The following is a 25,712-nucleotide window of genomic DNA, read 5'->3' on the forward strand; positions in this document are numbered from 1 at the left end:
TTTATTATAAGGCCTGGAAAACTGATTCACATATGCAAGGGAGCTCAGCATAATCAGAGAAACACCAACTTTATTACTTCTGTGCTGGAGGAGGTGCTGTCCACATCTATGTGAAAATATAAAGCTCCCTCCTTCCAGTGCGTTAGCAGAAGTAAGCGGGAAAGAGAGCAGCCTGTAGCACTCCCTACGAGTTGTGGGCTTAGGTTAGAGGTGCAGCAACGGTTACCTAAGGGCATATTTACACGGAACGAGGATGTATCACGCAGAGATCCCTGAGCTACCATACCCTGACATACCTCTTGGGCTTCAGCAGCCCCCAAGGAGTATTTGCTGGCTGAATGTAGCTGGAGCACCCAGCACACCAACCAAACCCACTCTATTGAGGTAAAGAATTTACCTCAAAGGTAAAACAGAGGTGCCTGTATCAAAGGTAGCCACTGCCGTGACATCCATAGCACTGCAGCGTCCTGGGTTGCAGAGCCACTGCCGCTCGCGGGCACCGTGCAGAGGAGAGCAGTGTGAAGCCACTGAGGCTGCGTCTCTGCTGCCAGTGACTGCTGGGAAAGCGAATGCAAACCTCTCCCCGATCAGAAGACTGGTTTGTGCCCAGTTCCCACACACGTAACTGGCTGTTCAATATGCACGGCCATGGAGAGGTGGGCCTTAGAAGCTGAGGAGAGTTACTGTAAGGAGGCGAAGGACAAACAAGAGGCTAGCAAGGTACAGAAGTGGCTGGGCAGGCAGTATAGCTTTTTCCATTTCCGGGTGAGGGCATACACGCCCAGCTGGCTCAAGAGCCTCTCTGTAGTGTAAATGCAATTGAATAAGTAGTCTCAGCCCCTAAAGATAACACCAGGAATCTCTCACTGCTGTCACAGCAGACCTCAGTCTTAATGGAGTATTTAAGAAAAGTAGCTTTACTTACTTCTTTTAGTTTGGGGATTATATTTGGTATAACAGCCGCATGGAGGAAAATAAAAGGTTACCTGTAAAAAAGCCGATAAAAGTGTGACTGGGGCTGGTGTTGCTGAAGTCATGGGAAGGCAGAAGAAAAGTGTTAAGATGCTGGAAAAAATAAGAACGGTGGAGATATGAAGGATTTAAATGCAAGTCTGACTCTGACAAGCATGTGAAGCAAGGTTGTTGAGAGGAATAGGGTGGTTAAAGGCTGAATAGGAAAGCAAGATGTGCAGACTGGAAGGACATGAAGGGGAGTGAGGGAAGTCACAGAGACAAAAGTTGCAAGCAGTCATGTGGCAGCAGCAGAGAGAAAACAGCACAGGTGAGAAAACATGTGAGGACAAGAGGATGGGGGAGATCATGTCAGCTGTTACAATTTCTTCATAATTCAAATTATAAACCTTATAATTCAGATTATTAGGAATAATTTGAACTATTCCATGAAACATCTACATTCAGTTTGATGAGGTGTTTTCATGACCGTACGAGGAAAAGAGAAAAGGTTTTTTTCCTACCCATAAGTATTTCTGTGCAAATTCTTCTGCACAGGGCTGCAATGTCTTTCATGAAGTTATGTTTCTGGATTTGATCTTTGAACAGAAGTTCATTCTCTTATATTACACTCTTTTGGTCATGAAGGAAACTGATCTTGAACCAAGCTAGTTTTGTTGGTGAAAGGCAGGATGTCTGTGCACCTTCCCAGTTACAGGAGTTAGTTTAATAATTCTGTACTGGTATCAGTAGCAAAATATCTGTAAATATATCCTGAGGAGAAGCTGAGCACTTACAATATCGGAAGCTTTGCAGGTAAAAGGCATTTAAAATCTGTAGACAGAGCCAGCTCAGGGCTTTTCAGTTGTATTGATTTCTGTGCCCCAAGGAGGTGCTGTCCTCAGCAGTTCACCAGGAAGGTGGGTGCGCCAGGAAACCCAGGGATCCTGCGGGGAGACAGAAGATTTGAGATGGTTCATGGGGCACTCTCTTCCCCTTCCACGAGCCACATAACTAGGCTCATTAGCTAACACTGTCCTTCCCACCTCCTCTTCCCTAGAAATGAGATCTGGTCCCTGCAATAACGTGGGATAGCGTACATGGTTCAGAGAATGACAGCCCTCAGGTGAGTAATTGCTGCACCCACAGCCCTGCTACTCCCCAGCCCACCGGCTGCACAGGCAGGTGGTGGGGACTGCCTGTTTGTCACTGCGCACCTCTTTTTACTGTTCTTCCAGAATTATCAAGGTAAAGAACCTCCTGTTAAAGGAGAAAAATTGCTTGGTGCCCTATGCAGCTGCTTTGCCGATGTGTAGTTGACATTGTCCACATAAATACTTCCCTTGGAAAGAAGATGATGTGCCTACGGGCTGCCAGTCAAGACATCTCCAGAGGAAAAATCACTGTCACAGACTAAACGCACTCAGATTTTTTTACTTACAAAATGACAGTAATTCACAAACTATTTCAGAAACGTTGACCCTCCAGACTTCAGCTTCAGCTTGAACTGGGGGGGAAAAAAAACACTGTAAGACTTAAATACTGAGTTAACTGCAGACTGATCCAACTGAATTAGGTGCAGGTAGTTCACAGAATCACAGAACAGCCGGGGTTAGAAGGGACCTCTGGAGATCATCTGGTCCAACCCCCTGCTCAAGCAGGGTCCCCTAGAGCAGGTTGCCCAGGACCATGTCCACTTAGGTTTGGAATTTCTCCAAGGGCGGAGACTCCACCGCCTCTCTGGGCAACCTCTTCCAGTGCTCAGTCATCCTCACAGGAAAGAAGTTTTTCCTCATGTTCAGACAGAACCTCCTGTGTTTCAGTTTGTGCCCATTGCCTCTCGTCCTGTCGCTGGTCACCAGTGAGAAGAGTCTGGACCCATCCTCTTGACACCCTCCCTTCAGATACTTGTACACATTGATGCAATCCCCTCTCAGTCTTCTCTTCTCCAGGCTGAACAGGCCCAGTTCCCTCAGCCTTTCCTCAAAGAAGAGAAGCTCCGGTCCCCTAATCATCTTTGTGGCCCTGTAAATCAATTTAACTTGTAATCACGTATTGGGAAACATTCTGTGTTAGAAAGCTTAAACAAAAATTTAGTTAATTCCCCCTCCCCTTTTTTTAGCAGAAGTAACAAGTATTTCTTACTTCCCCAATCAGTTTTCTGATATTAGAAACATTTTATTCCTGATTAGTATACTTTCTTACTTGTAATTTTAATATTTTTGCACTCAGTAAAAAAAAGGGGGGGGGGTGTCAACATCTCCTGAATGAAATGCAGTTACCAAACTTGTGACCTATTTTTTACTGCAATAAAGTCAGCTTGTGGCAGTAGTGATAAATGAGCAAAAAATTATTACATAATTGACCCTGCAATAAGCTATATTCACCAGGAAACACTAAAATCTTGGGAGAAAAAAAAAACCCAAACCAAAAAAACAATACTGAATGTCCATAGCCAGAAATTTTCAACTGCAATTTCAAGATCTGTTTTGGAGGATACCTCCCATAGTCAAATACTTTTGCTGTTAAAGATTAGTGCTCACAGTCTAATCATGCTACACTTAGCTTAATTTGCTTTGCTATGGACTCATTAAATTCTTTTCTTTTGGTTAGAAACCCTACCACGGCTTGGCAGAAGAACAGGAAATCTCTGCTCAGTACTACAGGGTTGTGACTACTTTTTCATTTTAACCCACAGACTGAAGGGCACTGCAGCAAATTATGGCTGGATCACTCTTTCCTTTTTATTAAAGAGCTCCTCACAACCACTTAAAACCCTGTCAGCTGAACAGTTGGGACTTATAGGGAGAAAAAATTACTCTGATGTCAAAAATGACTCAGACTGGCATTAGATCGATTTGATCAATTACATCTAATGTTTAATTTTAGATGACCTAAAACCCCAATGGAAACAATCCTTATAACTGATTATAAGTTTCGCGGGATACTTTCATGCCATCTCAGTTAGGGTAGATTCAGCATTTGATGGACAGGAAGAGACTTTCCTGCGCTGCTACCATCGTCTGAATGGATGTAGTATGTTAAAGAAGGGAAAAAAGTGAACTTCAGGAACAACCTGGCAATATTTAACTGTCATTGAACTAGAATCTGTGAATCAGAGTGCATGATGAAATACTGCATTTATTGCCACAAACATTGCAACTTTGTGGGCGTTTGGCACCGCTGTTTTGCTGATGACTGCACAGCTTAGAAACTAACAGTATAGTTTCTATCATTTTCTCTCACCAAATTCTGGAAATCCATAAAGAGCTGCATGTAGACCAGTCATTGTCGTCACTGTCTCCGCAGAGGTGCACAGACAGACATGGACCGTTGCAGTCCCCCGTGCGTCAATGAGAAGTGCCTGTCACACAGAAACACAGCGCACGATGTTAGATGTTTTTACTTGTCGGAGGACCTATTGGCTGGCGTTGGCTCAAACTGGACTCCCCACATTCTGCAGCATTCCTTACCCGGAGCTGAACCGCACCAAGACAGATGTCAGACTCTTCTCTATCTTCAGTACCTTCAAAGCAAACCTGCCTGAGCCCTCCACTGAAAAGACAGACATGAATTAGCTTTCGGAGATGATATCAAATTCTGAATAGACTGATCACTTCTGTAACCAGTCACAGGATAGCTACAGTATAAATAGTAACTGGGACAGCTGTTAGAATAGGAGGAAGGAGTGGGTTTTTGCTTTGTTTTTCAGCATTTCACCTGAGATTCCCCTAGCCTTCCTCAGGCATAGGTACATCAAACAGAGGTGAGATCCATTAGTGATATGCACCAATGAAAAGTCGGTAAAATAGGCAGAGCTACACTTTTAGTGGCATACTGCAAGCACAGCTTTAGGTAGTATAGCCACTTCCTGGATACACAGGACAATACATCCATATTTCTATTCCATTTTCTATACTACTTCTTCTAGTATAGACAAAGGCTATCATTTAGATGAAGCGATCCAGTGCATGTTGGCAAAGAAGTACTTCTGCCAGTAATGCCAGTTTTGCTCCTCTAAATGGCGCAAATGGAGCATAACCAGTCTCTACATGAGACCATTTTCCTGGGCAGTAGATTGGCAAACTTTTCAGATGAAGATACTATCTAAAATTCTTACTCCCATGGACGAATGGGCCGTGTTTTAAGAAAGGCAATGCTAGCATACTTAAGAGATTCTTATACCACTAAGACCCTCAGCATTTGCGTTGCCTGACTACTTTTTCTTAAAGAATTTAAACGCATGAAATGCTTGCAGCTACTGTTGAATTCAGATTTCAATTCAAATATTTGATGACAATTTCCCTCCCTGATTATTTGCTCATTAGTACTGCTAAGTTCTGAAAGAGTTATGCTTTAGACATTTGCTGAAACTGGAGTTATATCCCAACTTTTGAATTATGACAATTTGAAGAGAATACACTGCTAACTTGAACAGTGCAATATTTGGCTATTTGATGTTGTTATACCAATAGGAGTTTGATTCTTCAGTTTCTCCCTGAAGGTAAACTTTCTTCAGGAGTTCTGAGATTTGCTTAGGTAAGAACTATGTGGTTCTTCTCTACCAGAAAATTGAATACAACTAGATAAATAGATATTTAGGCAGACAAACTGCCTTCAAAAAATGTAATTATGTAACAGTAATAAAGCAGTGTACGCTCAACTCTGAGTATTTCTTTTTAAAATCACTGAAGAATTAATTTATACCAATAGCTTTAACCTGCAATATTATCTATTCTTTAAAGATTTAACTTTCAGGATTGCTAATCTACTGTTTGTGGTGGCTTGCTGTGTCCAAATATGGTGGATTAAGATACTATGTCCAGTCATGAATTATAGAAGTTAATTTCAGGGGAAAAAAAAAAAGCAGCTGCAGAAACATCCTCCACAAGCAAACAAACCGATGAGAAAGATCTTTAGATCACTACTGAATCTAAATATTGTTTTGTTAGGTATTTGCATATCCATGATTAAACATTGCCTGCATGAAGCTTTCCAACAAAAAATGACCTGCATTCGACCAAAAGTCACTGAAGAGAGAAGCTGAAACCTTTTTTTTTTTTCCTGTTGGATGACAATGCAAGCAGGAATTACTACTTCACAAAAAAATCCGATGGTGTGTGCTTCCTGTTCCAGTTTGTTTAGTCACAAGTCTGAATTAGATTGCTGTTGGTTGGTTCCATTTACTATAAACAGGTATTGTGCTTTGCTTTGATACTTCAAAGCCCGTAGCCAGGCACAGGCAGGTAATGTAAAAGGGGGCGAGAAAGTTTACAGACTTGCCTCATTGTTTCTTTAAGCATTACAGAGAACGGTCAGAGATCACATGGAGGTTAAAAGAAGGCTTGGCTGGTTTTTTTTTTTTTGGTTTGGTTTGGGTTTTTTTTTTTAAACTAGTTTCTCTGGTGTTCCTTTTCTAGAGACCAGATGTAACTTTAGGTCAGAAAAGGATAAAATGTGGTACTTCTTTAACAAGCATTACCACTGTTTTGGGGTAACTGGATCAGACAAAACTTGTAGGCTTCTCTCCTCGCTATGCTAACCCCAGCGATGCTATCCTACAGGTGAGTACGATCGGTTTATTTTCTTTTCAAATCTCCATCCACCTGAAGAATGTAGATGAGTGAGGAGGATATTTTTTCTTGACTGACACTGGAAATCACTTTTTTAGCCCTTTAAAGATAAAAGGGAATCGTTCCCTCCCCCAGAACTGGTAGTAAAGCCGGTCTGAAAGTTTACCTTCTTCCAGCCTTTGCATCGCACAGGTTTCTCTCTCTTTCCTTTCTTTTCTGTCTTGCTCGCTCTCTCTCTTTTTTTTTTTTTAATCTGCCCTCCTAAAACAACAGGAATGCTGTACTGGCCCTCGGCCAGCAAAGGCTCAGCGAGCAGGGTAAAATTTCAGTTCAGATTTACGGGAAGGTGTTGGGAGTAAAAATCTGGTTTGGTGAGTTTAAGGCAGGGAGTAGTCAAGAGGCAACCTTGCTACTGTGAGCGCAGAGAGCGAGGGAGGAGGCGGAGAGCGAGCGGAGGGGGAAAACCCCAGCGCGGCGATGAGAGCCCGAGCGCCCCTGCGGCCCGCCGAGAGCTGCTGAGCGCCCGCTCGGCCCGGCCCGGCCCGGCTCGGCTCGGCTCGGCCCGGCTCGGCTCGGCTCGGCTCGGCCCGGCCCGTGCGCGGGGCTGCGCGCCGTGCGCCGTGCGCCGCCCCGCGCGCAGGAATGCGCCGGCAGGGCAGGCAGAGCCAGGGGCTTCAGCTTAGCCGGTACTAATTGCGAGTTTTCCTCTCCACACTTTAGTGCTCAAAAACTCTTTAAAAAAAAAAAAAAAAAAAAAGCGAGCCAAGGCGGGCGGCGGGGCGGGGGGGTGGATAAGGCTCAGCGAGCTGTTGCTCCCGGCAGCAGCAGCCCTGTGAGGAGTTGCTCAACTCCCCTCGGTCAGCAGCGTGGTAGAGAAGAAAATGCGCTCGGTGGCTGCCCGCAAACTTTGTCTTTGCCTGTGAATGGTGCTAGGCGCGGAGGCTGGCTCCGGGCGCACCGCGGCTCCAGGTAGGTACCATCTTTTTTTTTTTTTTTTTTTTTGGGTTTGCTCTGCTATTCCTATGCCCATATTTGAGGGGTTACTCTCCTGTGATTGGGTTGACAACGTAGTAGGATAGAAGTTGGCTCCAAAAATACTTTTTAAAACATTTGAGGCGGGGGGGAAGCCTAACCAAGTGGACTGCAGAGATTCTGAAGTTCTGGTGATTCTTTCCAAGTGGTGGATTTCTAACGCCTTGTAATCGTAATTCTGGGAAAAGATGACAGATAAGAGGCAGAAGCAAATATTAAGTAAGAACAGAGTGAGAAATGATTTATAGGTTCAAAAGTTTAATTTAAAAGGAATATGTATCTCCCTGTCAAACAAAAATTACAACATGATGTTTCTAATGGCTTTGGAGTAAATTTTGTTTGAATAGCTGTTTGAATAGTTTCTTCAACTTTTAAAACACTGTAGTTTGTGCCGAGCACGGAGTTGTGACACAACTCTGAGAATGACAAATGGGTTCTCAGCTAGGCTGCTGTCTGGAAGTCTGTTATAGACTGTTGGCATAAGAGTGGGATCTTATCTTGGAAAAGTTTCTGATGACCATTTAAAATAAGTGTATTGATTGCATATTTTCACATACTGAGCCCAGAAGCTTGGTCAAGCTTCTTCAGTCTGAGGTATGCGTGATTAGATGAGAAATACTGGGGGCTCTCTATTCATGTTAAAAGGAATGGCTGGGTTTTTTGGAGGGAAAATTACACAGCTCATTTGTCTTTAGGAATTTAAAATAAAATGTTGGGCTAAAGCCAAAGTATTATAAGAGTTAACGATGGGTTGGAACATAACAGATCTGCCAATCCCTCCTAAATTTTATCAGCTCAACTGAGCTGATCTCACAGAGGGCAGGAGAATAAGACCGGGCTGAAATTAAGGGCCTGAGGCTAGTGCAAAAGTGCAAATTGAATATTGGTGCCTTTATGAGCCTTCTAGACTTTGCAAATGATAATTTGGACAAGCCTGCAATTATTCTCTACCAGTTGAGCCGAGTTCACATGAAGTGAAAGGGGGAAATACATGTCTTTCGCAACAAAGATGCAGCAAGTTGCTGTGCTCAGGACGACTGCCAGGGGGATTGCCAGAGGGATATGCTCCACATTTCTGCGCGCTGCAGGTGCCAGAGCGTGGGGGTGAGAGGTCACCCGTGGTATTAAGCAGAGCCTGGTATAAAGTTGAAAAACTGGAAGACAACACACATCTGAAAGGAAACTGAGATAAGGCCAGAATTACACAGCGAGATGGTGTCCAGCAGACTCATACCAAAATTACTAAAAGGCTAACAAAACTACTGTCTGGAAGATAAATGAAGAGACAAATGCTTTTTTCGTACATTCATTCTTGCTCTCTCTGTTTCTCTCCCTCACCCCCCCGATGTATTGTCTTCCTGGGACAAATTTTTCTCCTGACCTATTTTAAACCAGTGCATCTTCACTGACTTTAAGGCATGTGCTCCTGACTTCAGTCAGTGTGAGGTGAGAACGGGGCTTTCGCTTGTGCTTTCAGATACCCTCGTTTTCTGAGACACAGAACAAAATGCACAAGCTCTGCAAGTTACGTATTGTTAAGGAAATATTTAGAATTGGTTGGCATGTAAATACAGTTCCTAATCATTTCTCTGTATTCCTGCAGTGTCCCAGGATGAGAAATCTTTGTTTGAAGTTTTAGAAAGTAAAGGAATGTGCTGCATTCAATAAACCAGATTAAAAAATGTTGAAAACCTTGGAATAAAAGTATTTAATATAAGCAGCAGAGAGGGCAAAGCCTTCAGGGAATACTGTCTCAATGGCAATTTGACCTGAAGCCTTGGACCTGTGTGGCCTGAACCCACTAGGCTTTGGCTGGGCAGGCGTCAGCGCAGGGCCTGCTGGTGCAGAGCGCTCCCAGCCCCAGGACCTGCTTTTGTGGCTGCCCACATTTAGGTATCTTGGTATCCAAGCCTGGCTTTCTGCACATGGCACTGCCTATTCACTCCTTGGTTATTGCTCTAGAAAAGGTTAGAAACTCTTCCACAAAAGCTGTGAGAGCATCTGATAGAAGGCAGAGGGATTTGCTTTTGCTCATTAGAATTTTTTCATTGCCTGCTATTTTTCTCCATCAGAATTAAGACAGCTAAGAGAAAAAACCTGGAAATGAGCTCAGAAGTAGACTTTGTTGATAGCTGATGAAAGTATCTAATCATAGGAATGTAGATGGCCGTTCTTACGTCTACCATCATAGGTCTTATTACTGGCTCTCACAACCAGTGAAGTTGATTTTTATCGTTTTGTAAGTGTACACTGAAGTCATATTTGTTGGGTTGGGTAATGACATATTCAAAATTTATTAATATGCTATTTCTTTAAAGAGCACCTAGAGAAGAAGATCCGAGGATTACTCTGAACCAGGGTACGCGTGCCAGGGTTAGTTTTCCATAGGAGCACGCAGTACTGTTAGAATGACAAACTCCAGCAGAGGTTACATGACACTTACAGGTGAAGCAGTACTTTAGTCTTGACTTTTTTCATTCAGACTGCTGGCCCTGATCAGCTCTGTATGATTTCGCAAATCAAGATTGCTCTGATTTATTGAGAAATTTAATAGGGGGAAAATGTACACTCTGTGAATGAAAAGCAATAGATCTCTAAGGTGCCAGGTATGCCAAATCCTGTTTCTGTTGAGAAGAACAGAAATCAATGACTTCAGTGCAAGTAAAGATCAGGTTTGCTTCATAGCAAGGAAGTAAATCTGATAGGCTAACTATGAAAGGACTATCTCCAGGGGTATGTATTAGTGTATGCAGTTACCTCCTTAGTCAGGAAGTTTAGACCTCCAAATTAGCAGTGACCTAAACCCGTAGATCTGAGTATCCCTTCCTTATTTTGCAGTAAAGTTGCTTTGAAATCTGTTTCATATGGGGATTTAAAGTGAAATTTTTTAATTTCTGAAATGTATCCTATGAACAGGGTATTACTGAATGCTGCTTTAGTAGGAGGAAGGACTCTAACCTTTATCTTTTCCAGTAAGAGGCCTAAAATAATATTTCTTTCTGTTATTGTTTTCTTTTTCAATAAAATGCTTCTGGGTACACCTAGCTCTTGCCAAGATCAGGCACATCTTCTCAGTAGCCTTGTTGAGACAATGTAGGCTTTGTGTAGTTACGGCTGTTAGGGTTTTGGTGACACAGTAAACTCAACAGAGCAAAGCAACTTCTTAATAACTGCAAAGCTGACTACCTGATATTTGAGGGCATTTTCTTGTCCTTTCCAGACTTTGATTTGCCATGATCCCAAGCAAGCTTTCATTTGAAAAGAAGAGAGTTATTAAAAAAAAAAAATTGTATTTTACAAAATATATTTACAGCCTGGATGTTATCTTTTACCTAGCTAGGTCATAAAGCAGAGACAAAATCAGCACAGATGGACTTATTTGGCAAGAGATGGAAAGAAACTGCAAATGCATGAGAATCATCTACAGCGTGATACAAAAGAGTCATGAGACAGCAGTAACTTTTAGATATTTCCAAAGTGGGCAAGGCTTAACCAGCCATTGAAAAATAAAATGCTCTCTGTGCTGTTGGCGTATATAAGGGCCATCCAGTCCCATAAGAGAATTTATTCTATAGAAGCACTGTCCCAAATGATATATTGCAGGGTCTGTATTCATTTTTTGGCCTCTGAGTAACTAATGGACATGCTTGAGTTCTGTTTTGCAATAAAATGAACTTCTGCCTTTATATTTTTATCTCTTATCATAGAAGCTTGCTAAAATCAACCGCACAAGTCAAGAGCATAGGTTCAGGAAAACTGGAGTCATCATTAATTATTACACTGTCATAGTGCTAGGATTCTTGGTCGGGGTGCTGCTACTGTGCGTGCGTGGAGAGAGTGGAAGGACTGTCACTGTTGCATGGGGTTCACGTATGAAATGCAAGACGAGAGACAACACATGGGTAAAACGCAAGGATGGAGCACACGGAAATGGTGAGAGACTGGTCAGCTGGGTACAAAGCAGCCACAGCACTTGGGCAGCCTGACTTGCTGTGCAGTTTCAGCAGCATGGAGGCAAAGAGAGTTTTAAGAAGGAATTTAAGAGATTAGTGAAATTTCTTTGTGGTTGTGAGCAGGGGCGGTCCTTCCAGGGAGAAAGTATGAGAGAAAACAGAGAAGGTACTTGCTGGGAAATACAGTGTGGGCATTCAAGAGCTGCAAGAGCATTCGTCATTCAGTTCTGTCTGCCTGCGCAAGCCGTGTGTATAAGGACACCTAATATTTTATTTGTTAGAGAATGGACAGCTGGTAAGCAGAAGCATAAAAATGAGTGGCATGCCCAAAGCAATAGGCTATGAAAATGACCTTTGCAATGCTATTGCATTTGGAAGATGAAACTGAATAAAGATTGCAGTTATGAAAGCCAGAGGAAAGGATATAGCCATTATCAAGATAATGTGAGAGTCAGACCCCAGAGAAGAGTTTTAGCTATGAGGATAGATAGCATAGGCAATATGTGTTTACAGAAAACATCTCACATCTTAGCTGTACCTTTGAAGCAAGCCTGCCTAAATAAAAATGATGCCCAGCTCCATCAGCAGGACAACAGCTGTCACTGACAGTGGAAGAGAAAGGAGATTTCATGAACCCTTCGAGGTGATGGTGTTAAGGACTCTGTTTTATCCGTGTTGCGCTGGAAATGACGGCCAGGCTTTCAGAAGATACCAGAAAAAGTGGGTGAGGGGTGTCAGCTGGGAATGGATATTGATTGGAAGACAAAATGAAGGCTATTGAAGCATAGAGAGAATTTGCAATTAAATTTGGTAGAAAGAAGAGGGTTAAAAGCAAAACAGAAGTCATCAGGGCTGATGGAGTGGAAATCACAGAAAGGCTGAATGGCAGGACATAATGGGGGAGGCTAATGGATAATGCTGAATAAGACCACTTGAAGGCTAGAGCAGGGAAAATTCAGCAGCAGAGAGCTAGGAGCCTGAGCAGCGCACGTCAAATAAATAGTCTTTTTATTAGTAAAAGGGAAGAATCAGGGCAGCACGGGAAGGGAATAGGTGAGATGGACAAAACATGATAAGAGGGTGATATGGGTCATCAGCATAAGTCAGCAACAGCCAGAAGGAAGCCTGTGGGAAAAAAATGGAGAATCAAAACCAAAAGAGGAAGGTGGAAGAACTGGGTCAATGGCAGGTGACTGCAGTGCAGGGAAGAGAGAGAATAAAAAGTAAGCATCCCTGGAAAGAGGAGGAGTAGGAGAGAGAGGTTGAAAGTGGCAGAAGAGAGTGAACAAGGAACAGGCTGACCCACTGAATACAGTCTGATCCCAGTCAGGGAATACCTGAGAAGGAGAAGCTCTCGTTACGGCTTAAAAGGGTTTTGGTTGAAGCCAGAAGGAGGTTTGGGGGCCTATAGGGAAGGAGATTTAGAGATACCGTGGCTGACTGAGGTCTTTAAAGCTGGAGTGTGGTGTGCTCTGGAGACAAGATGACGAATGAAGGCGCAGGGGTTTGAGCAGTGGGCAGACGGCCTTTGGCATGCAACTGCGGGGACTCCTAAGGCTTGGGATGGGCAAAGGGCCGAATCTGGGAAAATGGCACCCAAGGCATGGAGGCAGAGTAGAGACAGACATAAATATGCAGGCAGGGCCATGTACTTTAGATATTTTTACAACAAAAGAGCATGTTAAGCTCTTCTATTAATGAAATACTCAAGTTATTAACATGACTTTAGGCCATGTCCACATCATGTGCACACTTCTGGCAGTAAAATCTCTGCTGGCTATGGATGCTGCAGTTTCACCAAAGTTCATGCTTTTGTGCACAAGCACCCACATGCTAATGTGCATGCTTCTCCTCATAGGGAGCATTTCACTGTCATTAGAATTCCTATTAAAGATAGCACTAATAAGGTGCATGAAGCTCACAGGGACGTGGGACTATGTAATGCTGCAAGCAGGAAAATATTTCATGGGTGGGTATATTCAGACTGTTGGGATTGCAGTACGATCTGCAGCTCTTGAAGCCAGTCTCTGGCCTTTGCTTCTTGTCCTCGTGAAGTGGGGCAGAAAATGACCCACCTTATCAGACTTCCTAAATGTGCATTTAGCAGACTGAAGGGAAGAAGGAGGTGCCTCAGGTTGGACGAGGGTGACCTGAATGCACCTATAGTTGTTGCTATGTCGGTTGTGTCTTACTCAGTGTTTATGAAGTAAACAGGGAGAGCAGATGCTGCTGACAAACTTTTCTGTTTATGCTGAGCATCCGGTCCAAGGCAGCTGCAGATGTATGTTGTGGTGCTGCACAACCCCCTTGCCCCCCCCCGCCCCGGGCACCAGGAGCAAGCTTTGCCTGGGGCACAGTCAGGTTCGAAGGGCTTCCTCTGGGCAGACTGGCTGACTCACCCTCATTGCTCTTCTGAGGACACTCCGACAGCTAGACTGGGTGGAAAGTCTGAATTCAGCCTCAAGGCTGAAGTGTTAAACACAATTTAAAAGGGAGATTGATGCAAGCTAGTGAGCTGCTTTTTGCTGTGCCCCTTAGTGAGAGAGCTGTGTTTTCCTTACAAACAGGCACGCTTAGCGAGTAGGTGACACTAGTGAGTTTTAGTGAGTGGTGGATCACACTGGGCTCACAGTGAGCTGAACAGGTCACCTTTGTCCTGCAGGAAGAAAACGAAAAAGTAATTTTCATGGAAGCTAATTGTATTGAGCAATAATAAACAAAAAAGGCTTCCACGTGCATCCCAAAGTACCAAGTATCAACTTACCTGCGTGAATCACAGGTCAGACTGTACGTGCGCAGAATAAATCTTCCCAAATACCATAGGGGTGGCAACGAGCATCCGGTATACCGCATGGGTGCTTTGCCTCCTGTTGAGTGCAATCAAGGGAACCTGGCCCACGATGGGCAGTGGCTCTTGGAATATGAGTCTGTGACTGCTCTGCTCCTCCCTGCATTGCAATGAGTTGGGTTGCAGCCCCTGGAGCCCCTCCTCATATACTCCTTGGTCCTTTCCTCCGACCTGTGTTTTCCCACCAGTATTTGCAGGTCCTTATTGGAGGTGCTGTGAAGACCAAAGAACATGTCTGCCCATGCTCAGTTTTATTCCTCTTGAAAAACATCTTTTTTTTCTGCAGGTGTTCCTCTCCAAGCTGCCATTCTTGGTTAAGCTGTAAAGCAGACTGACAAACCGTACTATTTTTTACTGCCTGCTAACCCTATAAGCCTAAGTAAGAAAATTCCTTAGAAATTCCTGTAGAAGATATCTGTATCAGGAAGGAACTAGTCATGCTTGCTGCAGGGCCACCTGCCTTGAGAAAGTTTATCAGCTCGCTGTATGGTTGATATATAGGGCACTTTACAAAACCTACAGCTCTGAGGGATGTGCAAGGAATTGCCAGAAGCTCTAAGTAAGTGCAGTTAAATATTACTAAACTGGAGGTGCTCGTGGCCTTGGCTGATAGCTTTCTCATCAAAATGATAAAAGCGCAGGGAAAGTAGCTGGTTTCCTCACAGCGCAGCTCCAGGGCTGCTTCTGCTACACCTAATGCGTTGTTTGGAGTTTAACTGTGGCTTTGTGTGTCCTGCAGTCTCCCAAAGATGAATCGGTGCTGGTGTACTAACAGGCGGAGAGGCACGATTAAAACATGGCAGGGATTTCAGATGTGTGTGTGTGTTATTTGCCATCCTTTTTGGTCCTGGGCAGCAAAAGTCAGAAGCAACCTGTGGGGCTGTTGTGGGAAGGTTGTTTGTGCTGGTCCAAGTGTTAGAGCAGTGCAGCGGAGCGCTGAGCCTCATCCAGCATCAGCTCACGGCTTCAGGGAGGAGGCTGAAATCTGAGCCATGAACCCGCGTTTTCCATGTGTAGGTCGCAGAGTCAGAAAAAGTGAAGGATCAAATTATTTCTCTTGCTTCCTTGTGCAAACAGTGGCCTTTCATTTACGCTGGTGGCAGTGATCACTGACTTCACTGAGGTCAGTAAAAGTATCCTGGTAACCTGTACATGCGAAGAGAACGAGGCTTTGGGGTTTTAACTTTGCAGTGGTTTAGTGATAACCTTGCTTCCTCCAAACAGATGGAGGCTTCCCCGTGTATGCACAGCTAGTACCAGCACAAACCCATCTCAGAGTACTGGACTTTTAATTCACAAAGCACCGGCCCTCAGCTATCAATGCTCAGCTACCAGCTTTGTTTCTGGTTTAGGGAGGGCAACCTTGAGTGAGTCAGTTTGCCTCACTGTACCTTACTTTCCCCACCACTATGTAGGAAATATATATTTTTGTCTCCCCTTGTAGAACACTAGAAATCCACTCTTAAGACGAGCTGTAGGAGACAGACTGTTAAAGAGCGTACCGCATGTGTACAAGAGATAATAGGAATGCACCTGCCTCTAGCAAGAAGCACGTCTCCCTCTTTATGTTTTTCCAGAAGACACAAGTTTTTTTAAATTAAAGAAGTTATGTAAAAATATGGGGACCCTAAAGAAAGTGAAAGCAAAACTGCTGACTGTAGAAGCCACTTACGTAAGGGCAGCGTAATAAACTTATTTTTATGAAAAATGGCATATATCCATAAACTTTTTGTGAAATAGTAGGTCGGACTTGTAATAAAACCTCATACTGGCAGGAATGAAAATCTGCAGTTACAGAGCGTAGCTGACTGTGAATACTGTGGGTACTCACGGCTTGTCTGCACTGGGGAGTTAGCATGCTGTAAGCTAGGGTGTAAATTTGTTGTATCTTTGGATCCACCTTCATATTTTTAACATGCAGGCAACTGTATGTTCTTTCTTTTCATACTCCAAGCTAATCAGAAAGGATCCTGCTGTAGTTTGGGAGCTATAATCATGCTACTACAGGGCAGATAACACGGCTATCTGCCCACACATGTGTAGCCATGTCCGAGGCATACCCACAAATGGGTTGGACCAACCGTTGCCAGAGCTCCGGTCAGTGCAAAGACGGTTAGTTAAGCTGCGTTGTCGACATTGCGCAAGTTTTAGTCTGAGTTCAAGATTCAAAACCACAGGATTGAAACTCTTTGGTGGGCTCCATCCATACTGTGCGCTGCTGCAGCTTGCCTGCAACGTCTATTGCTGACTCACTGCTTCCCCATCTTTCTGTCTGCCTTTTCCTTCCGGCGTGAGTGTTTGTTTCTGGGGCCAGCGAGCTCTTCTCTTGTTCCATCCGGGCACATCACTGAGGTGCGACCTACCACTGGTGTTCCTAGGTCCTGGAGCAAGACAGATGTTTGTACCGAAGCAAAGAAAGGGTTGCTGGGCTGCGGCCTGTGGAGGGCCAGCGCATATATAAGCCAGTTCAAAGCGCTGCATAGCGGGATGAAGAGCTGCTGGTACCAAGGCAAAGGGGGTGGGAAGAACCCTCCCTCCAAGGCTGGGAACTCCGAATGCCACGTGAGGTGACGGAACCAGGCTTTTATTTTGCTTTGTTTCTACACTGTTCAAATCCGGGTTCCAGCCACAACACCAAAATGCAGAAAGGGCTTAGTTAGCTTCCTTCTCTTCTCTGATAAGGTGCCACTGGCTTCTTGTCCCCGAAAACATACACTATAACCTCAGCAATCTGAGAAGAGCCACATTTTACTGCTCCTTCTACAGCTCCAAACCTGAGCCATTTCTATCACATTTCCTCCTCATCTAATCTTATCTGTTTCTTAAGCTGTGCTTGCATACACAATAAGACGACAAGCTAATGACGCGGGTGTTGCAACCCTTGCTGTGCTTCCCTATTTCCAAATCAAAGCACAGTCTTTGTGCAGAAATCTGAAAGCTGCCTCCATTTTGAAATGTGGCCTGTTTTAAACAAAGAATACCAGTTTGTTAATTTAGCATTAACCCTTATCTGGAAAGTAACTAGTGCCAAAAATCACTATATTCTCCAAGCTCTTGCAAATATCGATCACAATTAAAAAGGTTTCCTCTGAATTCCCACAGACTATTGTATGTATATACACAATAGGGTATAGAACAAGCCAAACAAGAAGAATATGAAGAAAAGTGTAGGCATGACTGGTTTTGCAGGAAGAACACTAAGTTTAAGGCTTAGGAAACCTGAGTTCAAGTCCCTGCCCTACCACAGGAAATGGCATGGACAAGTTACTGATGGTATGGTCAGGTGTGTTGTTTCTGGCTGCTGTGGATAGCCGTTGTATGCCCCCAAATGCTGACCTTGGCCTCTGCCGTTACAGCCGAACGTGCCATTGGGTTGTGGTGTCTGTCAGCAGGATCTGGTCTGGCTTAAAATTCTTTTGGGCCATTTCTGTTTGTTTGTTTGAAGGGATGAAGGAAGGTGACAACCAACTGGACACCTGGCCTAAACTTGGTGCTCCCTGACTCATCTCCCCTCTCCTAGACTGCCTTCTGCAGTCCACAACCCTGGGGCCAAGTAGTTGTGGAGTTGAGCAATTGCACAGCCATTATAAAAGGTACAACCATTATAAAGGGTACAGACGATGGTGGGCAGGTGGGGAGGCTGCTCAGGAGCCAGCGGTGGGGAATTTGCACCCCAGTGGGACCTGTGGGGCCTGCTGCCAGCGGGGGAGCAGTGTCTGCTGGGACACACCAAGGCTGGAGAAGGGCTGCGAGCTCCCAGTTATCCCGGCTGTGGCAAGGCCTGGGTCTCTGCTTGGCATGTGTGGTGTAATTGTGACTTTTAGAAAAGCAGTTTGACATGCACTGCTAAAGGTGCCTGTAGCTTTAGTTTGGAGAAGTAGATAGAACTGCTGTCGTCACCTCCTGAAATAGCTGTGCACACAACGTTGCCTGCAGAGATCCATGGCTGGGACTGCTGTGAGTGCATGAGACTTTCACATCAAAAAGCTCCCATCATGTAAGTGGATTTAAAAAGAAGAGAGAAAAGGCAGACCAGCTCTGGTTAATAAGGTTGCTCTGCATTTTCTAGTACGAAGCTATTTTAATTTGCTCATAATTTTGCAAAGCTTTAACTCCTTTGATTGAAACTGTGCATGGCAAAAATGTCTACCTCAGGCATGTGCATTATTCTGCATTTGTCCGGATAGAGGCTAGGGGGTCACTGAAGCTAAAATGACTTGGCCATTTCTGCAAATCAGAGTGCGAGAATTTGCTTTTTCGCATTTTTGTAACCCCTTTTTCTGGAGCATCCTACAGCGGTGCCTTGACATTCAACAGGGAAGTGGCTTTTGCACAGTGCTACCCAGATTTAAGCGTATAAACCTCTGAGAACCACAGTTTCCATGTGCTTAGTGGAGACTTCTTCAACTTCTAACATCCAAGTACCAGAAAATGCTGCTGTTCATGCTAAGAGCGCTCCACTCTGAGCAAGATTTTAACTGCAGTTGCAGTACTAGGGTGCTAGGCTCTCTGTGTCTGAATTTGAGAGCAGGGTTCAGGCCACCTGAAGGCAAAGGGAGCCGAGAAACAGACACTGGGTGTTGGGGCTGTGAAGAGCAGGTTGGATGGAGGAGCCAAGGAAAGGGAAGACGGAGAAGAGGGACACTGGGGCTGTGGTGGGGGCAGGTGTGGGAACAAGCCAATCTGCCTGGAAAAGCTGCCTCGGAGTCAGGGCTGGCAGAAAGAGGGATTTGATGAGATAACTTGGATGGAAGGGGGACCAGAGGCACCACATTTCCATTTAGACACTGGGACAACCCCCCGCCAGGTCCTGTATCCTCCCAGTACCCCACGGCTGCCAGCAAATGCTGTGCTGTGCTGTTGTCCTGTTTCTGTGATTTATTTAGTTCCTTCCAGTAGCAGAAGTCCGTGTGGTAAATCTCATGTGCCACTCCTCCTTGTGACACACACGTCACTAGGATGACACATGATGGAATTTAGTTTTGTTTTTCAATTTGCTTCAAAAAAAAAAAAAAGATAAAAGCTTAGGAAGCAGTGTACAGGGATACCCTGTGCAGGAAAAATATTAAGTGTGTAATTTAGCTAGTGCCAGATTTATTGTCTGTACCACCTTAATTTGCCTTCTAGTATGTATTATTATGGCTTTTATTAGGTTTTTCTTTTTTTGTAAGAGTCAATGCTATTCTTTCTATTGCAGGACTCTTGCCTTATACCAGGTATGAAAGGCAAGGGGGTCATTTAGTGAGCAATTTATTTTATGTTTATTTTTTTCCTTGCTGTTGTGGGTATAAATGCTGCATGCTCTTGAATTGTTTTGTTCTGAAGGGAGAATTATTATTGTTTCTTAGGCTTTTTTGTGGTGTCCATCTCTAGTATTTAAATACTTCCTGAACAGTAATGAGTTAATCTGCACAACAACCCTTAGGGATTCATTTATTAAAAATTTGGGGCATTGAATGTAAGTTAAGAAACTTACCGTAGTTTTGAGTGCATGGTTTAGAGTGCCACAGTTGGGTACAGGTGAACTTTTTAGATAAATGTCATCTTCACTGAGAAAGATGCTTTAGGATTAACAAGATTTAGGTGTAGATTTATGTCAGATTTAACAGGTTATTTTGAGTGAACAAATATAAATATTTTAAAGAAAGTTGAAGTATTATTTCCATATTTCCGAAATAACTCCTTTTTTCACTTCAGAATGATATTTCATTTAAAAATGTGACTAAATTTAACAATAAGCAGGGTAGAGATTCCATAAACGAAATGTTTGCTTTGGGGCAAAATAAGCTATCTATCTCCCTTACTTTTTTTCCCATTTCCATTAGCAACATGAATCACTTGTGCTGCCCAGCCTGTGACTCTGTTTTCCAGAAAACTTGGGAACTTTGTTCAAGACTCTCATTTTCAAAGTGCGTTTCCCGGTGCGATCTCTTGCAGCTGTAGGCGCTCTTTGCTTCTGCAAGTCAACTGCAGACCAGGAAATGTTCCCACCCCAAAATAAGGAACATGCAGTCGGTGGCCATCTGTACGCCGCGCTGCTTGGTTGAAGGGACTCGGCCGGCAGCGCGCAGGAGTCATGTGCAGCGCGGTTCCTTTTTCGGGCCGCCGTGGGGGCCAGGCAGGAGGGAACGCCCCAGCCCGCCCGCCTCTCGCTGAGCCCGGCGAGGCCACCCCAAGGAGCAGCGTTGTCGCTCTGAACCACCCAGAGGCTTCGAACTGGGAAGGGGGGTCCTGGGTTATAGCTGCCTGTGTCCGTGTTTTCATCCAAATCATGGCACATCCGTTGGCTAAAGTACGATGGAACCGAGCGTAGGATCCTCCCGCGCGAGAGTCGCCCACCCTCTGTCGTCCTTTTCCAATAGGCCCAATTACGTGAGTAAAATAAATTATAAATCCTCATAGTAAAAGAATGATTCTGCTGGGCACATGTCAGCGTTAATCAGGTAACCTTTACAGCTGTTTGGCTGAGACTGTTAGGCTTAGCGGTAATTTCATAGCATGCTATCAGCATTCAGAGATTTTTGAAGAAGGTTCACAGAACTCACCCCTTATCTGCTTCAGATGTGTCACTTAAAATGCTTAATCTGCATCTGGATCAGGCTGGATGAAATGGTCCCATGAGCCCCCTGGCTGGTGGACATGAAGAGCTGATGGGCTCCGGCCACGTAGGGGCAATGGCCAGTGTCTCCAGCGGCGACCGCTGCCACTGACACAGCTGCCACAGGGCAAACAGCCTGTGCAAAAGAGAGATGCGGCTAGTGTCCTTAGGATGATAAAAAAAGATAGGACTATAAAGAAGGAAGGGATTAGAGAAAACAAATAGTAAGGGCAGTGCTGTGAGAAGTTACTGAAGATGAGAAGGGAGGATTTGAGCCTGGTGCAGTAAAAGGAGGGGGTGGATGGATCCAAATCCAGACGGGGTTATTACCCATGGTAATCCTTCCGCAGACGTTACCTAGCTTAGGGAACACGGCCAGCATAGAGCTGACTGCCACATCATACCTATTCTAGAGATCTGTTTAATTAAAATGAGTCTTAAAGGCAGGAATCAAATGTAGAAATATGCCTTATGCTACTAGGCGCTTTGAGTCTCTTTTTCCTGGTGGGTTATTATTGTAAATTAGAGTTACCTAAAGTTAACTTGTTTGAAGGCAAGAACGGGACAGTGGGAACATGACCATTGCTCTTGTGTCTTTGTAACATACACCACACGCACCGTAGGTGTGACTACTTTGGGGCAGGGAACCTAAAAAACAAAGTGTACTCTCTACACCTCCCTAAATGCTTGCGAGTGTGCTGGCAGAAGTGTGCCTAAAGCAGCGTCAGCGCTGCTCAGATTGCCCCTGCCGTGCAGGTTTTGCATATTTGCTTGGCATGAACAAACGAGGTTAGCGAGGGGGGATGGAGTGGGGCAGACTGAGTCTAAACTTGTTTGAGTTGAACAGCGAAGGCAAGCGCTGTTCGTGCTCTTCTATATAAACAGGTTAAGGGTATTGAGTGAGGTTGGGACACAACATGTGTGCATGAAATCCTGAGTCATTATGAGACAGCGATTAAGTGATTGCGGATTGAGAGGTGCCTGCTGTACAGTACTGTCTCTGCTTTGTCATGGGCTGCACTTTGCCTTCAGCTAGGCCTAGGACTGCGGCACAGCGTTGCAGGGAAGCTGTTCCCACCCCCTAGACCAGACCCGAAATGGTCCATGACAAAAGCCTGAGTGACTTGAAAGGTGCAGGATCAAAACCTGAATGTGTTAAATGTCTGAGCTGGGGTAAATACTGGCAAAGATCCATTCTTTTAATATATAATTCTAACGCAGAAGTTCACAAATGGAAGATCCCCTTTGTACCAAGTGCCACAAACATGGACGGGAAAGGCAGTCCTTGTTCAACAGGCTTGAAGTCAAAAGTCGGGAAGAGAAAACCCAGAGCAACCTCACAGACACAGAGCAAACGGTGGGCGATAATGCAAAACAAACAGTTCCCAAGTGGGCTGAAACGCAGCGGCTCACACTGCAGCAAGCCCAAATTGTGAACAGGCTCACGCGAACTAGTGGGTGGATGATTTACAAGCAGAAAAAGGGACAAAATGGAAGAGTTTACACACCTCAAATAGGTGACACAAGTTTTAAACTCTTTTCATAACCTGGCATGGTAGCAGTACGTCCTGGCATTCACACACGTGTGCCCACACACGGACACTTTCTCTGTTCTTCCACAAGGTCTCTGGCTCTGAGGAGGACCTTTATAACACATGACGATAACTTTGCAAGGAGTGCAGGATGGGTCTTCTAATTTCATGTCTGCCCAAACCCTTGTTCATTTTATGGGATATTCAGAAATAATGCAAGCCTGCTCCTTTTCATATCCAAAGCTTTGGTCGGGTCTACAGTACAAGCTTCTGCTGGCCCAGCTGTGTTGATCAGATCCTCTTTCATTCCTCCTTCTCCCTGGTCTGCCCCCTCTTTTCCCACACTGACAAAACTAGGGGTCATACCTGACTACCTCACCTGTGCATCCACAGCTACCCTGGCAAAATGCCTTCCCACTGAGAGAGTTTGTTTCATTGGGAGGTGGAGGTCCCAAACAAACTATGCTGGCAAAAGCATGTAGAGGCTGTATGTGCGCTTTGGTGGTACAATGTGCAGTAAAAGCACAGCCTGAATTCTGTTAGGAGTTGCAACCTGCAGTAGTGAGCATCCAGCATCAGCTCATAGGCTCAGCTGTCTAATGGCGACAAGGAGAGCCCGCGTCTGAACTGCTTATGCCTAATTACTTGAAACTAGTGAAAATCAGCTCATGGTTTCCTGGCTTTCAAAGCTGAATTGGCATCAACCCCCATGGAGGTAATATGCATTATTATTGTTGCAGTTAAGCAGTTCCCATTCTTTATATTCTTTCTCTGTTTGGACTTACGGTTTACTTTTAATATTCTGACCTTTTCTCCCTCTGTTTTGCCTACTTTGTGTCTTAGTGCTTAGAGATTTCCTGCCCATATATTGAAAGTTTTTAATGAAGAATTCCAGCAACACTTGGAGTTACAAGTGAAAGCCCTCTGCAGATTTTGACAGAAGAAGGAGTTGTATGAAATTACTTCTAATCTCTTTATCCTTGTCACACCACTCTGCTATGCAGTAATACACCAAAGAATTTCCAGAAAGCAAAGGTTGGCGACTTACAATACCTACCTACTTGGGTGAAAATAATAAATAATAAAGGAAATGAGAGGTGAATTCATTCTGGTTCTTTTCTGTAGCTGTGTCAGCTAGGGGGACAAAGGAAGGGAAAAGTAGAGGCATCTGGAAGGGGGAGAAAGTTGGAAAATGTGAGTGCTTTCTCTCAGTTTAATTTGTTTTTAAAATAAAACCTTGAGGCCAAGCAAGCCATTTCCCTCAAAAGTTTAGATCATGTTCTGAAAGTTTAAAAAATGAGGCGTTCTGGTTGACTTTATCATGGCAGCTATCAATGGTACATTGTTATTCCCTGTTAGAGTGGCAAAGCTGCAAAACAAATAACAGTATGTCCTTGAGTGCACCAGTTATGTGCCTGACAGGTTTTCATTTTTCACTCCGTTGCATAATGCTGGCATACACATACGACACGTAGCATATGAAACTTTCTGGGTAGGGCTTGATCCCGCTTCCATTCAAGTCAAGGGCAATATTCTTTCAGTTCTCAAAAGCAGCAAGGTCGTGGCGTGTGCTAGAGCCTACCTCAGCCTCAGTCGAAAGCCAGACAGCAATATTTCAGAATAAGCCAGCTGTCTTCCACTCCAAGTCCAATTCCACGCGAACTTGTGCAAGGACTTACCGCTTTGGAAATCCCATGGCAGCTAATGGTGTTTACCACCTGCCTGCTGTTTTCTCAGGTTTTTTTCCTAAAAGAAAAAAAGAAGAAAGAAATCCCAGCTATTATTTCCTCCTGAGATCCACACACAGCAAACAATATGCTGATTTCCTTGTACTCTGTGTTTGTCAGTCTTACCCAAGCATCGTGTGTAGGTGTTACGTGATTTTCGAAAATACAATGAAATGTGGGTGGGCCTGAAAATGCAGTTGCTATTATTCATCTATTTATGCTATTATACATGCGTGATCAAAGTGCTTTTATGCAGCGGCCTAGGAACCTACAGTCTGCTTGAATCATCCTTCTGCAAAAGGCCTGGGAGATGTGCTATTTAGTCCTTCTACTAGATCAGCAAGATATATACTAAAGTTGTATTTCGTGCCTAGAGCCAGTATCAGCCCACACGTGTGATGAAACATCAAAATATAAATCCATACCTGTGCTTTTTTCCTTACAACATGCAAGGTTGTCAGGACCCCAGTTGGGGAAGAAATGGGCAGACAGCCCAGTTACCAAAAAATGAATACCTGAGTTTAATAAAACTAATTGAAAATTTGGATTAATTTTAGAAAATAATCTGATCTGTTTAAAAATAAAAATTAAAAAAAAGAAAAATATTTTCACTTTTCAATTTGGAGTACATTTTGTAAAAATTGTAGGAAGTGTTATTAAAGCACTACATAAAAAAATATTCAAATTGAAATTGAATTTCTATTTTGTCAAGGAAAGCCAGGAGTAAGAATCTGTTGTTCTTTTCAGGATCAATTTGTGAGCAGGGGTGTGGGGAAGGGCAGTTATTCACACACTTCTAGTCCTGATATTTTCACCTTCCCAGAAGGAGTAAAGAGGTGGCATTAGCACTAGAGGTGGCCTCCAAGGAGGTGGCATTAGCACTAGGTGGCCAAACCATTCTCAGCTGTTTCAAATAGAGAGGTTTGACACCGGAGTTTAATCCTGAATGCTCTCTGCCCTCTTTGAGCTCCCTGCTAACATACCTGTGACATATGCAGACCAAAAATGTTAGGTGTAGATCCCTTATCATGATTTTGCAGGATCAACCACATTCCTGCTTCCATAGAGAGCAGTTCTTCTAGCTGCGGGCAGTACAAACTTGTTACAGTGCTAATTATTTGATCATCTTCCTCAGTATTTCCTGATGTAAAAGATTTCTTTATTTTGGTTGTTAAAGAGTTTAGTTTTCTATCTTTGTTCCCCATTGGCTACATCTCTGCTAGTAAATTAAACATGCCCAGAGTTGTCTCCTGGCGCTGCAGCTGGCTGCCCCCGGAGGAGGATGCTGCCTTCCTCACCAAAGCTGTGTGGCTGTCCCGGACTGCACACTGGGGATGAGCCATAGCTCATGCCTGTGCCAGGGAGAGTGGCATTTGCCCTCTGGTTTGGGGGAGTGGTGTTTTAATGGCGCAGGCCAAAAGTGTGGTCAGGGACTGTTCTAACAATTAAATAATACAATTACTTTTCAGCTCACTGACACTATTTAATTGACTTCTAT

The 25,712-nt window shown here is 44.1% G+C and overlaps 1 protein-coding gene across 9 annotated transcripts in view; it reads left to right on the top strand.

The window, feature by feature from the left end:
* The first annotated feature begins 6,273 nt into the window (after positions 1-6,273).
* RBM47 (RNA binding motif protein 47) overlaps positions 6,274-25,712 on the top strand; it is an 87,302-nt gene continuing 67,863 nt past the window's right edge. For 2 of the 9 annotated variants that reach the window (XM_068943087.1, XM_068943093.1), the window contains exon 1: positions 7,191-7,493. Coding sequence is in view for 3 of the 9 variants with exons in the window: in XM_068943080.1 (XP_068799181.1) it covers positions 6,487-6,515 (29 nt within the window). In the remaining 6 variants the exon portion in view is untranslated. Of the gene's footprint in view, positions 6,516-7,158; positions 7,494-17,929; positions 17,951-20,507; positions 20,730-25,712 lie in introns of those variants that run through there. The other 7 variants (XM_068943080.1, XM_068943077.1, XM_068943082.1 and 4 more) reach the window with 7 other exon arrangements.

Source organism: Struthio camelus, chromosome 4, assembly GCF_040807025.1.
Source record: "Struthio camelus isolate bStrCam1 chromosome 4, bStrCam1.hap1, whole genome shotgun sequence".
Lineage (NCBI taxonomy): Eukaryota > Metazoa > Chordata > Aves > Struthioniformes > Struthionidae > Struthio > Struthio camelus.